This window comes from Gopherus flavomarginatus, chromosome 7 (genome assembly GCF_025201925.1).
Source record: "Gopherus flavomarginatus isolate rGopFla2 chromosome 7, rGopFla2.mat.asm, whole genome shotgun sequence".
NCBI lineage: Eukaryota > Metazoa > Chordata > Testudines > Testudinidae > Gopherus > Gopherus flavomarginatus.
In genome coordinates, this window is record NC_066623.1 from 61,655,405 (window position 1) to 61,669,952 (window position 14,548).

At 50.8% G+C, this 14,548-nt stretch overlaps 1 protein-coding gene across 3 annotated transcripts in view; it reads left to right on the plus strand.

The window, feature by feature from the left end:
- Positions 1-14,548, plus strand: part of LAMC2 (laminin subunit gamma 2) — a 36,156-nt gene that overhangs the window by 9,747 nt on the left and 11,861 nt on the right. For all 3 annotated transcript variants that reach the window (XM_050963546.1, XM_050963544.1, XM_050963545.1), the window contains exons 2-10: positions 1,354-1,542; positions 5,991-6,126; positions 7,271-7,369; positions 8,593-8,729; positions 9,740-9,862; positions 10,928-11,117; positions 11,736-11,848; positions 12,239-12,457; positions 13,717-13,896. In XM_050963546.1, the coding sequence (XP_050819503.1) occupies positions 1,354-1,542; positions 5,991-6,126; positions 7,271-7,369; positions 8,593-8,729; positions 9,740-9,862; positions 10,928-11,117; positions 11,736-11,848; positions 12,239-12,457; positions 13,717-13,896 (1,386 nt within the window). The remainder of the gene's footprint in view (positions 1-1,353; positions 1,543-5,990; positions 6,127-7,270; positions 7,370-8,592; positions 8,730-9,739; positions 9,863-10,927; positions 11,118-11,735; positions 11,849-12,238; positions 12,458-13,716; positions 13,897-14,548) is intronic.

A 14,548-nucleotide genomic window follows, 5' to 3' on the forward strand; every position in this document is an offset into this window, starting at 1 on the left:
GTGTCTGAACCTGGCGGTGTGTGCTGGCAGCCAGCTGGGGCAAAAGTACAGCTGCTGCTGCCAGGGGCTCCCAGGATTCCTACTGCTAATCTCCGATCACAGGAGTGTTTGGATGCTGATGGGCGTGTGAGTGCAGGGAACAATTTCTGAACACACCATTCGTCCCAGCTGTCCTTATCGGGTGATGTCTCTCCCTGTTAACCAGCACACTCGGACATGCAGACCAGCTGTGCCCTGGCCTCAGCCCAGTTTCCTTTTGCACCCAGTGCTCCCCCTGCAGCAGCCAGCCCTGGCCAGTGGCTGCAATAGGTCAGCAAGCTGTTCCAGGGGGCAGGGCAGCCTTGTGAAGCAGTTGGCCTGCAGGCATCCCTGAGCGTCAATGTCAGTAACCTAACAGACGCACTGCCAGCCGCTGCCCTGGATTCTCAGCACGTTTGGAAGAGCTTATCCAGTCTCTTCCTGTTTGGTGGGCCTGGGGATAGTTGTAGAGTGACATCATCACCGCATGGTGACAGATTTCCAGCTCGGCGGGTGTTTGTCTGTGCAGCGCACTGTGTTCTGTGTGGCCTCTTTCCCTCGCCTCTCTTTCCCCTTTGGTTTGGTTCCTTATTTCTGAGCCTTCACCCCACGTAAAGCACTGAACAAACACAACCTGTTACTTTCTGTTGCAGAGGACTTTGTGCTGGACGTATTTCTGCCATTTTCCCCTTTGTTTCATTGTAAATGGTGATGCTCCCCCTACCCTTTGTATAGACACACAAAATTAGATCAATTAGATGAGATTCACTTTCCCTTTGCCCTAAATACCTGTCCCTTTTGCTCTCTCAGGAAGTCTGGACAATGGGACACAGCCTCAGCTGGTATAAACCTGCACCGCCCCACTGACCTACAAGGAGAGACTCCAAATCACAGAGGCTCAGAATCTGGCTGCGCGTGTGATTGGTGGTCTTCAAATACAGCCAAACTGAAGGGCGGGCTGGAGGGAGAATATTTCTTTTAAATTTGTTGTGATCCCAGCCCAACAGCCCTCTGCACTGTGAGCACTGCTGTGGTGTCAGACTCCCAGAAGTGACTAACAGACTTTGGTCTCCTACAAAATCTAGCCTCAGGATTTTGCTTTCTTAAGAGAACTTATGGTGGTTCCCGAGAGTCCAAATCACCATAAGAACGCAAAATACCTCACACCAATTGGCATAAACCAGGGGTGGCCAAACCTGAGCTTGTGAGCCACATAGGGCTCTTTACCAGCACGATGTTTGCACATGAAAACTTAACCTCCAAACCTGACCTCTTGTGTGGAAGAGCTACTGGGGTCCCTCTGTTTAACTGTGGCCATCTCCTCTGTTTTTTCAGTCTGTGACTGCAATGGGAAGTCCAGTCAGTGCATCTTTGACAGGGACCTGCTCCGAGAAACAGGAAATGGGTACCGTTGCCTCAACTGCATTGACAACACCGATGGCGTTCACTGCGAGAGGTGCAAGGAGGAGTTCTATCGCCAGCGGGATGGAGAAAGCTGTCTGCCCTGTAACTGCAGTCCCAGAGGTACCTGAGCAGCTAGATGGGGATACAGGAGGAGGTGGGGGGCACTTCAGAGGGGGGAAGGGATTGCCCCTAGGGAGAGGGCCTGGGCTAGAAGTGATTCAATCCAACAGCTGTCTTGGAGCTGCTATGAATTGCCAATTAAAATGATTCTTGCCTGATTCTGGTGGATTAAATTGAATGGATCCTTAGCCACATCTCTTCCAAACTCTATCTGTTATGGTGAGTGCTGGCTGGTTTGTGGGAAGAAGGGACAGTTTGCCCTGGGCCCCCCTTTTGAGAGGGCCCCCAAACTGAGTGGCACTGAGACCTAGCATACAGGGATGCAGCGCCATTTGGGTTTGGAGGGTGGCCGGGCCACACCTGAGTGATGCTGCGACTCTGCATCTCAGGTTGCAAAGCCCCTCCCTCAAATTTGGCCTGCTGCCCCTCCATCGTAATGTCATGACTTAGGGGCTGCCAGGCCAAACCTGAGTGGTGCTGCACCCCTGTGTACCAAGATGCAACACCCGTGCGACAGGAGCTGCTGCTGCAGGGTGAGCGCAGGGTGTGGTGGCTCGATTTCAGATTTTGCCCTCAGCCCTTGAAAAGCTCTGTGCGGCCAGATGCTGCTGGGACGGTCACACTGCCGGAGTCCCCATTGTCATCAGCACGGCAATGCTCCGAGGCAGCTCATGCTGCTGAAATCCTCCCTTAGGTTGTGTACAATGTCACTGCACTAACAACTTCCTCGCCAACCCTTTCCAGAGGAAGGGAGAGGGGGAAGGAGTGGGTCCCACCTACTGCAGCAAGCTGTGTCTTGCAATGGCTGCCTTCCCTGCAGTGCCTTTCCCTTGTAACATTTTAATAATATGGTGGTATAACCCTGGAGGCCAGCGCGAGGCTTTCTGCGGGCATGGCTCACGGATAGCAAATGTTCTAAATTAGTTCATCTGAGCACATCCAGGCCAGCCTGTTCAAGTCCGGCGAATGAATATGAGCTCTTGCCTGTTCATGTCCAACAGATCTAGAGAAATTTGTGGTGAGGGTTCAGAACAACCCAGAAAAACCCATGCTGCAGCCTTAGCCGGACTGCCGTCACAATGTGATGGCTTAGACAGCACTAATTCATTGTTCGCTTCAGGCTGGGTTGGCTGAACTTTGTGGCTAAAACCTGAATTGGAATCTAAACCTCTGCCATGGATTAAGAGATTGCAGATGGAGAAAGAAGGATTTAGAGAGAGCAGCTCAGCCTTACAAGGCGCTTAACCTTTGCAAAAAAACCACATAGCCTGGGGTTAGGTTGCTACTCAGTGAGTCATGCAAGTTCATCACCCTTTAGAAATTTCATTGAGAACATAGATCTGATGGAAAGCTTTGAGGTTTGGCTCCGGGACAGGTCTGGCATTCAAGGAGCACACAAGATAGCAGGCTGCTTAATAGAGTGAAACCGGAGCTTTTGGCTTCACCATCCCCTCTTCTCTTTACCATCTACACTATGTTAAAGGCTCTTGTCATTTTTAGTGAGTGGTATACCCTAAAACCAAGACAGTCAGGAAGCACAGGCATATCCTGTGAGTGGCAGGAGTAGGGGATGCAGACCCATGTACTAAATTGCATTTGTCATTGCATGCACCACTTGTGCACTCTGCGCAGTATTCCATCTCTGCTGGACAGGTGCTTTGAGGATTCCAAACCGCTGAGCAGCTCCAAACAGCTGCTGGTTCTTAAACTCAGCCTACCACCGAAATATGTCCTTCACGTCCGCTTTTAACTGTCACGCTTGCTCTCAGCCTGCCAGTCCACTAGGAGTGGAACCTGTCCCCACTCTGTTAAAGGTTTGAACTCAGCATGCTGAGAGTGATCAAAAGGTGAGACCATCTGATTGCTGTGCAGAGGTCTATATGAAATGCATTTGCTGGCCTTTGTCCAGATCCCAGAAGACAGGTATCCACATCACAAAGGATCTTAGCGAAAGCCCTGGACCTCAGTGAGCCTTGAGCCAGGTCCACAGCTACCCTACATTTTGAAGTAATTGGTGTTCTCGCAAGAGGCTGAGGATCAGGAGTGGCACCAGGGTTTTTGGCGCCCTAGGCGCAGGGCTGGCTCTAGCCATTTCGCCGCCCCAAGCTTTGCCGCTCGCTGGTCCCGCGGCTCCAGTGGACCTGCCACAGGTGTGCCTGCGGATGCTCCACTGGAGCCGCGGGACCAGCGGACCCTCTGCAGGGACGCCTGCGGGAGGTCCACCGGAGCCGCCTGCAGCCCTCCCGCTCTCCCGGTCAGAGTCGGCCCTGCCTAGGCGGGGGTCCTTCCCGCACTCCTGGTTGGCGGCAATTCGGCTGTGGGGGGGGTCCTTACGCGCTCCCGGTCTTCGGGGCACTTCGGTGGCAGGTCCCGGAGCGAGTGAAGGACCCGACGCGGAATTGCCGCCGAAGACCCGGAGCGCAGAAGGACCCCCCCGCCACCGAATTGCCGCCCTCCCAAATCCTGCGGTCGCCTAAATGGAAGCGCCAGCCCTGCTGAGGATTGACTGGGCCATAGCGGTGTAAGCATAGTTCTGTTCCCAAGTGTGAAGTACCATGTCTGGGGGTGGGTGGCAATGTACAGACGCTCACCAGGCTGCTGTACCTGTTCTGTGGATAAATAGAAGACTTCAGTCACCAAAGTTGTAGCCTGCTACCTCTCCCCAGCACTGCCACTTTAAAAGAGGAAATAGTAGATGAACCACACATAGCGTAAATGCCCTCGATGCTGTTTATAGTACACTGACCCATGGCAGCTCATTCTTGTGACAAGAGATGGGCTTAATGGCTTTGACATCCCGGAGGGAATCCCAGCAGAGGCGTTCTCCTTGTTGCAGTGATTACATGGCAGGGATGTCTGTTGCTTGTCTAGTTCTGGTGGTAATAGCCAATTATCTGTGCGCAGAAAATACCTGCATTTCTTAAATGCTACAGACGCGCTGTACATGTCAATGAAACTCTGCACACGTCCGTTGTCCACAAACACAGAAATCAAGTAGTCTCTAGAACCATTCGTTAACACTGAATAGAAATGCACAGAGGTTTTCTTCTGTTTATCGGTTGGTTTAAATTCTAGAACTGAAAATATCTACTCTTTCGATTGCTCCCATGTACTGTGTATTCTAACAGGAATGGAAACCAGTGCATGAGAGCACACTGTGAATATGGCAGTGTGAATGTGAATCTGTTCTCTGCTGTAGTCTGTCTCCCTGTCTCTCAGGCAGGCAGGACAGGAGGTTAGCTGGGAATAGAGACAGCCAGTTCAGGAAGATGGTATGACTTGATGTCATATGGGCAAGCGTGGGGAACAATTCTGGTCCAGAGCCTCAGCCGATATAAAATTGGTGCAGCTGCATTGAAGTCAATGGAATTACATCAATTTACATCAGTTTGTGATCTGACTCAGATGAAATAATTCTGGGATTACCTGGTGTTGTGTGGTGTTACTGAGGTTATTGTAGGACAAGAGGATCTTTGTCCCTTAAGAGTCCACCAGCTCCCACCACTTTCTATTCTTTGCCTGAAGTCATAATCTTTTGCGTGGGGTGTCATAACAATTTCCACAGCAAGAACTGAAATCACACGCACACACTGTGACCTCATGGGTAGAGCCCTGCGTGGATACAACATTTGTGTCAGCATCCAATCCGCGATCCACAAACATGGTCTGCCGATATAAAGCAGATAGCCGCAGATTTGCAGGGCTTTAGATATAAAATTTGGATCTGCATCCATCCACGATCCGCAGATGTGGTCTATGGATAGCCGCAGATTTGCAAGGCTCTGCTCCTGGAGGGAATTAGCAGCAGGGGCAATGGAGATATTAAAATGAAAGCACCTGCCTTCAGCCAGTTACCTTGGATATCCCCAATATGGGGGAATTGATTATACAATAGTACAGGGGTGGCCAAACTGTGGCTTGGGATCCACATGCAGCTCATTTACAGTAAAAGTGCGGCTCACGGCCCCTCATGCTCCCCTCCCCCCTGCATTATCCACTTACTAGGCTGGGGGCTGGAGGGGAGCTCAGGACCTTTGCCTTGCTGCATGGTGGTGGGGTAGATGCTTCTGCCCAGCCGGGAGGGGGTTCTCAGGGCTTCTGCCCAGCCGGGAGGGGGTTCTCAGGGCTTCTGCCCAGCCGGGAGGGGGTTCTCAGGGCTTCAGCAGGAGCGAGGTTGAAGCCCTGAGCCCCAGCAAGTGCTCTCTAGTTCTCGAATGTCTGAAGATTGTCATATACAGCTTGGAGGGTCAATAAGTTTGGCCACCCCTGCAATAGTACATGATAAATAGTGAGATTTATCTCAAATTAGATTTTTTTTCCCCCTCATATTTTTCCTAAGGGCCTCAGTGGTTGTTAAATTCCTTCAGGAGTGTTCTCAATCTAAGATAACCAGAGACAACACAGTGACGGTGAGACTATTGAATTCTCTGCTTCTCCTCTTCCCATAGGCTCTCTTGGCCTGCAGTGTGATAACTACGGCCGGTGCAGCTGCAAACCCGGTGTGATGGGTGATAAGTGTGACCGGTGCCAGTGGGGGTTCCATTCCTTCTCAGAGGCTGGGTGCCAGGCAGGCGGACAAGTGTCGTAAGTACCTGATAGGAGCTATGCAGGCTGGACTATCCTCTCCAGAGCTTTGCAAGCTTTGTGTGGAGCCTGTGGTAACTGGAGACCATTTGTTCATGGGCACTGTGCACAGGTTGCATGGTATGGTAGTTTCATTCCCCTTTCCTAGTAATGGGATACGAAGCATAGGCCTCTCTCTGATCCTTACTCCTAACACGGTGGCCATTGCCATTCTAGAAGTGGCCATGAGGACAGAAAGTGAAGTGCTCGTTAATAACACTCCAGTGCACCTCCATGCAGAGCTCATGCCCTAACATGTCCCCCTCCCAGAGGTGAAACACGCCATATCTTCACACATTCTGGCGGTTCACGTCCTGCAGTTGCTTATCTACTCTTATCCCGATTCATCTGGAGTACTGAAACTCTAAGACAACACATTCAAAGCTGATGGGAAGAGATGCTTGGACACAGTGCACAATTAACCCGTGGAACACTCTGCCACATGATATTGCAGAAGCCACAAATTTAAGTGTTCAAAAAAGTGTAGTCATTTATTTGCACAATGAGAACATGAACAGTTACAATAAATAAATAAAGCAAAACAAACCCTGCCTACAGGTGTGCTGCATATCACTTAGCATAATGGAGTGCCAGTCCTGAGTACTGTGACACTACCACATGCAAATAAATAAAACAGGGACATAATGGCTCATGATCCTAGGCACAACCCAGACTTGAAGAGAAAGGAGTTAGGAAGGAACTGCCCCCATGGACAGCTTAATCCAGAATTATCCTTATGGGGTTTCTTGCGTCTTCCTCTCGCATGTCTGGTGCTGGCTACTGTCAGAGACAGGGTGCTGGACCTCAGATCTAATCCAATGTGGAGAGAGTTCTCAACCTGGAAGTGTGAACAAATATCAGGAGCAGCGACCAGCCTGCTGTGTCTATATTAAGCAGGAGGGGGTCCCCGCTAGACAGGGGGCATGGCTGAGAACCATTGCAGTATGGCAATTCCTGTGTTTCTAAAACATCACCGTGTACCACTGTTGGTGGACCAGCCAGGCTGGACCATTTACTTGCTGTGTATACCGAGCTGTTTACATATGCCTGCGGCAGTGATTGAGCTGACCGGAAATCAATCCAAGACACTTTCTTTCCGTCTCAGGAGTGCTCAGTGTGACTGCGATCCAGCCGGTAGCGCAGGGCATTGTGTTTCAGGTCGCTGCGTCTGCAAGGCAAGTGTCTCGGGAGAGCGATGTGACAGGTATGTGCATGAGCCCTTCGCTTCTACAGAGCAGGCTTTAAAGGGCCCCTTCCAAATACAGACTGCAGACCCAGAGGTGGCTCGGGGGAAGGGAGGCGGGAGGAAGTGGGGGTGTGAGCCACCTCCACAGGCTGCGATTTCTAGTCCCAAAGCCTGTTACCCCTCATGCTTCCCAGAGCCCAGCTATGCCCTTTGCCCTCAGACTGGAGTGCCAGACCTTTTGCTTTCAAGGGGCTGCCACTGGGCCCAAAGCCTTGTGTGGTTCCCATTGGCCTTTCCCTTTGTGAGGATACCCAGCATCTCTCTGCCCAGGTGCCAGGTCACAGAGTAACCTAGAGGCGTGGCAATAGCATCACCTGACACAAAAAGGAGCAGGCCATTGACTGAGCAGCAGAGCCTAAGTCAAGAAGTGCCTCTGGATGAGTTCTTCAGAGCCAGTTGCACCATCACACACCCAGCAGGGAGCTGTTGTTCCTCCCAGCCCTCTGGAGCAGAGCCATGTCCAGGCAGGTGAAGCTGCATAGCAAGATCCGCCCCAGACCTGCTACAGTACATTCCTCCAGTACATGCTGTGCTCTAAAGCTGCTCTTGTGTGGGACAGAGAGGGGCAGAGGGCCGGTGGGGGAGTCCGCCCCAGAGATGGTGAATCACACTTGTTTATGAAGCCTTTACACAGGGGCTAGTTTTCGCAAGCACCCACAAGTGGAGCCAAAGAGCTCGGCACCCAGCATGTGCTTTAGAAATTCTGGTCCTTAATGGGGGTTCTTGAGCTCTTTAATATATGGCCGATGTTGGGCCTTGGGAAGGAAACTGCTTGTGGCTCTTTAGCAGCTGTTTGGACAATGGCTGGTTGGTGCTGGGGGAGGGGTTGTGGTGGAGGACTGTGAGAGAACTTGCACACGGCTAGTTTGAAGTAGCTTCTCTGCAGCTCAGTTATTCCTGGCAGTATTGAGCACAAAAGGACAGCGAGTGACCCTCTGGCTGTAACCTCTGCCCGTAACCTCTGCCCAGAGACAGATACATGTGCTGACAGCTGCACTCAGAGCCATCAGCCTTCAGGTGGTCAGTGGGTGCTTTGGGCTGGTTGGGTTTCATGGGTGTATACAAGGAGGCTCACCCCACAAGCAGGTGAGGTGGAGCACAATATGTGTGACACTAGGTGTTCTGTGCTGATGTGAAATGTCCCGTAAAGCCCAGTGGATTGATGCATTCTCTTTTGGCAGGTGCAAGCAGGGCTACTATCATCTGGAAGCAGGAAATCCCGAGGGATGTTCCCAGTGCTTCTGCTATGGCCACTCGGCCATGTGCGCTAGCGCAGAAAATTACAACATCTATAAAATTACTTCCACCTTCCAGCAAGGTAAAACCTCCCCCTCTGTCCCCATGTTTGTATTACTGCATTACCTTCCAAGAGTGTTTGCACCTTTGTGTATGCTGCCTGCTGGGTGGCTGTGGGTCTGTTACCTTCTGCTCTACGGTGTGTGTGTGAATCTTCCTTTCACATGATGTTCCCTGGTGGGGATGGAGAGAGTGAAAATCATCCTGCTAGACCAACCTATCACACGGTGACCAGTTCTCAGTGATCGCTCAGCCTCCTTGCCAGCCAGCCAGCTATCTTCATTCATTCCATGGCAAGCCTGATAAATTTTTCCTCCTTCTGTGGACATGTGTTTTACTTAAGTGCATAGAGAGCAGCACTTGAGACAAATGCAGATATTCAGCTTTCTACTCATGGATGCCATTGTCACCTCTCAGATATGCATTGCGCTGTCGGGGGAGGGCAACCAGTGGCTTGTTTTTAAAGAAATCAGCGGGCCAGATCCCCAACTGGGGAAATCAGCACACTACACGGATGTACACCTGCTGAAGATCGTCGCGGGGTGTGTATTTATTAAATAGCAGGAGCCGTTTATTCGGAGTAGTTTCTAATTCAGTTGTGTGTCCCCTTCGCTCTCATCAGAGCGCCATGTGGCTAGCAGTTCTGACCTCCCAGCTGCTCAAGCTTCCCTTTACAGCATTTACTCATGGACTGATTTGCAGATCATGGAAAGCTGTGTCTGAGAACACCAAGTCCATCTAATTCCATCTTCCTGCTCTTTGGCACATGATCCCTGCTGTGAGCAAGGATATCTCCAGTCAGAGACAGCTGGCGTACGAGGAACTTGACTGGTGACTGTGGTCAAGGTGGTCACTAATGTACGGCATGAGGAAATGGGTAGCGTTGGCCAGACTGCTGCCCTGGGGAGAGGCAAGGGAGAGTGGAAATGTGCAGGACAGAAATGATTGATTACAAATGACCTTCTAACTGCCTTTCCTTTGCTTCTGTTTCCTGGCTCTGATGGCTGCAAACTGTTTTATTTTCCCTTCTAGATTCTGAGGGCTGGAGAGGAGTGTATGTGAATGGGTCCCCTGTACAGCTCCAGTGGTCTCCCCGCCATCGGGATGTGTTTGTCACAGCCAGGCAATCAGAGCCCACCTATTTCCTGGCGCCGGGTATGGAAGTGTGCAGAATGTGGGAGACGTGTAGGGAAGCAGCCAAAAGAGGAAGCGCCATATAAAGAAACTGAGCTCTGCAAAGCTGCGCTCAGTGCATAGCACAGATGTGATCTCACAGACCCCTCTCCTTCATGCTGCTGTGCTTGCACCTGTCACGCCCGGGAAATCTAGCTAGAAAAACACCCTAGAATAATACTGACTTGCTCAGTCTCATGCTACCTGCTGGCTTGCTGTTGCTGTGATTGGATAATTAATACTGATTGACAAAGGGGGGCTTCCCGTTTTCATGACTCTGTGGTGGGAGATATTGCTTTTTGAGAAGGAGTTTGCCAATTGCACTGCGGAAGGAGTGGGTTTCCTGGTGTTCATCTACTGGCTCTCCCTGTCTCTGGCATGACCTTGTGAGCTAGCAGGGCCTGACATGAAGGAAGAGGGGTGGGACCTAGACAGCCCTCTCTGGTCTGGGGATCATAGACTATCAGGGTTGGAAGAGACCTCAGGAGGTCATCTAGTCCAACCCTCTGCTCAAAGCAGGACCAATCCCCAACTAAATCATCCCAGCCAGGACTTTGTCAAGCCTGACCTTAAAAACCTTTAAGGATGGAGATTCCACCACCTCCCTAGGTAACCCATTCCAGTGCTTCACCACCTTTCTAGTAAAAAAGTTTTTTCCTAATATCCAACCTAAACCTCTCCCACACTGCAACTTGAGACTATTACATTTGATGGAGAGAGGGCAGGCAGTAATGCAAGGGGGATGCAGGAGCGTTTTTCAAATATGAGGGAGTTTGGATGCTCTTTACCGGGGCCTAGAGTGAGTTTCAGCAGCAGGGGGTTGGACTTGCCACTGGACAGTCGGTAAATGCCGGATCCCCAGATTCATCACTCAGGCTGGTGGTGGGCATCACAGCAGATGGGATACTGGGACCTTCCAAAGTGTGGGCTCCTGGGTAGCCCCATGCATGACATGTGCCTGGGGCCAGCCCCAGGAATTAAGACTTCCTAATGGGAGGATTTGACCCTTTAACCTTCTCCCTCTGGGTCTCTTATGTCCCTTCACAGCCCGATTTCTTGGGAACCAGCAGGTGAGCTATGGCCAGACTCTGTCCTTTGATTATCGCATGGACCGAGGGGGTCGTCGTCCTTCTCCCCAGGATGTGGTCCTGGAAGGAGCTGGCCTACGAGTCACTGCCTCCCTCATGCCTCATGGGAAGATGCTGCCCTGCGGGATCAGCAAAACATATACGTTCAGGTAAAACAGGAGGGTGTTGGGGCTCTCTCACCTCTCAGCGACTGCAGAGCAGCTGCCTAGTGACCCAATGCCAAAGATGTGCCATAATCACTGAGGTTTCTGGATAGTCCAGCTGCCAGACCCACCCTAACTAGGTAGATTCCCTGTGCTCTAGTGTGTTGCACCCTTCACAACCAGAGGAGGCTGCAGTTCAGTTCCCAGTGCATGAGACTATCCATCCCTGGGGAGGCTGGGAGGCCTGGCACTTAGTCTGTGGGACCCCAGGCCTTCCATAAGCAAGAGAGGCTGGAGTTGTTGATTCCTAGTGTACTAGTGAGTCAGTCTATCTGCAGTGGTGAGGGTGACACTCCTGTTCATAGTTTGGGCTGGATGCTTTCCCTGCCACTGCAGCTCACCCTGCTTCTTGCCTCAAGGTGCTGTGGGGTTGACTGCATAAGGAGGAATCATAGGTGTCCCCCTATCAGGGCTCCATGCTGGGCTTTGTCCCATGTCAGTAACGCTCTGCTAATCATAGACGCCCGGGTTCCTTCTGTTTTGGTGGGAGTTTGGAGAGAGCCGACAGCAAGACGCTCTTCAATTTATTCCTTGTTCTCAATTTCTTTCACTTCCGATATGCAGACTGGACGAGCACCCGCGCAGTGGATGGAGCCCCAAGCTGAGTTACTTTGAGTATCGCAGGTTACTCGGCAACCTGACGGCCCTTTGGATCCGAGCCACGTATGGAGAATACAGTGAGTGTGGGGGAGGGTTGGGACCTGGGGAGAGCATCACATAGCACTTGTCATCTTCAAAACACTGTATTAAGCCTCACAGCACCCTGCAAGGTGGATAAATCTTGCATGCCACTTACAGATGAGAAAACTGAGGCACAGACCAGTTAAGTGACTTGCCCAAGGCCATGCAATGAGTCAGTGGCAGAGTTGGAAACAGGAGAGACTCCACTCCGAGTTCCTTGCATAACCACTGCACACATTGTCTGGCAATGAGTTCAGTTTGCACAGAAAACACCCGCTAGTCTCTGATACAGACACAGTCTTTAGAATGCCCATTGTCCTGGCCCTGGGGAGGAGTTCAGGGTGCAGCTGCTGGCTGTAAATGTAATGTGTTGTCTCCTCCATCAGGCACTGGGTACATCGATAATGTCACCCTGGTTTCTGCACAGCCGACCTCTGGAGCCCCAGCATCCTGGGTGGAACAATGTGTGTGTCCTGCTGGCTATCAGGGGCAGTTCTGTGAACGTTGTGCTCCTGGGTACAAGAGAGATGCTTCCAACCTTGGGCCTTTCAGCACTTGCGTGCTATGTAACTGCCAGGGGGGAGGAAACTGCGATCCAGACACTGGTAAGGAAAACCAAAACCATAACCATAGCCAAGGACTGCTGGGTGCTGCCAGGGGTGCCTGTGCACTGTGGATAGAACTGGGGGAAGGGAGGTGTTGCTGCATGACGGGCACCAGGGTAATAGGTGAGGGTGCTGGGTGATAGGAATGCTACCAGGCAAACCACTCCCAGAAATATAGGCAGGACAGTTTTGCTTTGAAAAATGCAGTTTCATCAAAATCTTAATGTTTGGTAGGAACCTCTCAATTTCGATTAAACTTTCAACAGGGAAAATTTTGTTTTGTTTTGTTTTGATGTTGAACCATTTTGTTTGGACTTTTATATGCTATTAAAACATTTATTTTAATAGTAGATCCAGTGTACCTGTATTTAATATTTTAAAATAAAAACCCACATAGAATCAATTGAAATCATAAAGCCGATGCTTTTTACTTTATCAAAGCGTCATGTTTTTCCCTAGTTGAAAAGGTGCATTTCAACAGTCCTGAATTTGAAGTTTTCAGAATTTTTATTCTGTGGGAAGTTTTAACGTTGCGGCTCTTCATTCCAATTCAGAATGCAAGCTGAGTTTGGAATGTTAGAAATTCCAACAGAACGGAAATTCCAGTCTCCCAACCAGCTTTTGTCATAAGGTTGCAGAAGATAAAACTGGGTGATGGGCAAGGTGCTGAGTAACAGGAAAAAATGCTGGATTCTGGGCAGTGGTGTCAAGTGCCTGGTACACATGCCTATGTCTTTATCAGGAATATCTTATGCTCCATGAAGCTCTTTGTGTTCTGTCTAGGTGCAGAACTCTGATTGTTACAGTCAGTTCTAAGGGCTGGATTTATACTTACATAGCCCGAGTGTCTAGGCCTGAGAGCTAGCTGTCTAGATATGGAGCATCATAACATGATAGCCTGTTATTGACTGGAGGAGTGAACGTTGCCTCAAGTTACGAAGGACTGTGTTGAGTTATGGAGGAGAGGAATGGTGCCAAGTCTCACACATGCTGCAGAGGGGTTGCCAAGTTATAATGAATGGTGCCAGGCTGCAGATGGCAATGTTGGGTTGTGAGGAAAATTGTGCTAGGTGGTTCACTGCTCAGTTACAGGCAGGTGCTGACTCACATAGGACAGTGCAGGTGGTAGGAGGTGGCCTGGGGTTATGGGGAAGGGTCTTTTCTTACATGTATAGTGGCAGTGCCAGGCTGTCGTGGCCTGCACCAGAATATAGGCCAGATCTACACTGGCTGTTGATACCTTTTTGTGTCTCTCCCAGGAGACTGTTATTCAGGAGATGAAAACATGGACCCCAACGCCAACTGTCCATTTGGTTTCTACAGGGACCCCTGGAATCTGCAGAGCTGCCAACTGTGCCCTTGTAGAAATGGCCAGGGCTGCTCAGTGGCGCCAGGGAGAAAGGAAGTCATTTGCAATAACTGCCCTCTGGGAGTCACTGGTAATGGCCTCCCTCTGGTTTATCTGGAGATTTGTTTCCTTTCTAGGGTCCTTCCAGTCTCCTGCAGGACAGCAGGATAGGAAAGGGGGGTGTTGAAAGAGTTACCCTGTCCTTTTCCATTGACTATTACATGTATTCCCAGAGAAGCCCTAAGATCTCTCCCTAGCCCCTGGTTAGTACAGAGTGGGGTTGTGATGGCTGCAGTGTGATTGTGTTTGTACAGCCTGGCTATCTGATCTGTCCCCTACTCTGCCTCTCTGTTGTTCTTTATTCTATGTATTCCCAGTAGCACGGAGCGGCCCCAGCTGAGATCAGGATCCTGTTGTGCTAGCTGTGTACAAATGCACAGTGAGAGACAGACCCTGCCCCTAGAGCGCTCACACTGAAAAGACAAGGGGGCGCTGGGGGGAAAGAGGCACAGTGAGATGAAGTGCCTGGGTCAAGGTCACACAGCAGGGCAGTGGCAGAGCCATGAGCAGATCCCAGATCTCCTCAGTCCCAGGGCAGTGCCCCTGTTGGTCAGAACAGGCTCCCTCTCAAGATACCACTGCCTACGGTTCCTTCCTACCCCTGGAGAGAGTTTGTCAATCCCCTTCTCATCCCTCATCTGGGATGGAGGGTGACTTGCTTTCTGGGATGTTTTGGGTCAAAG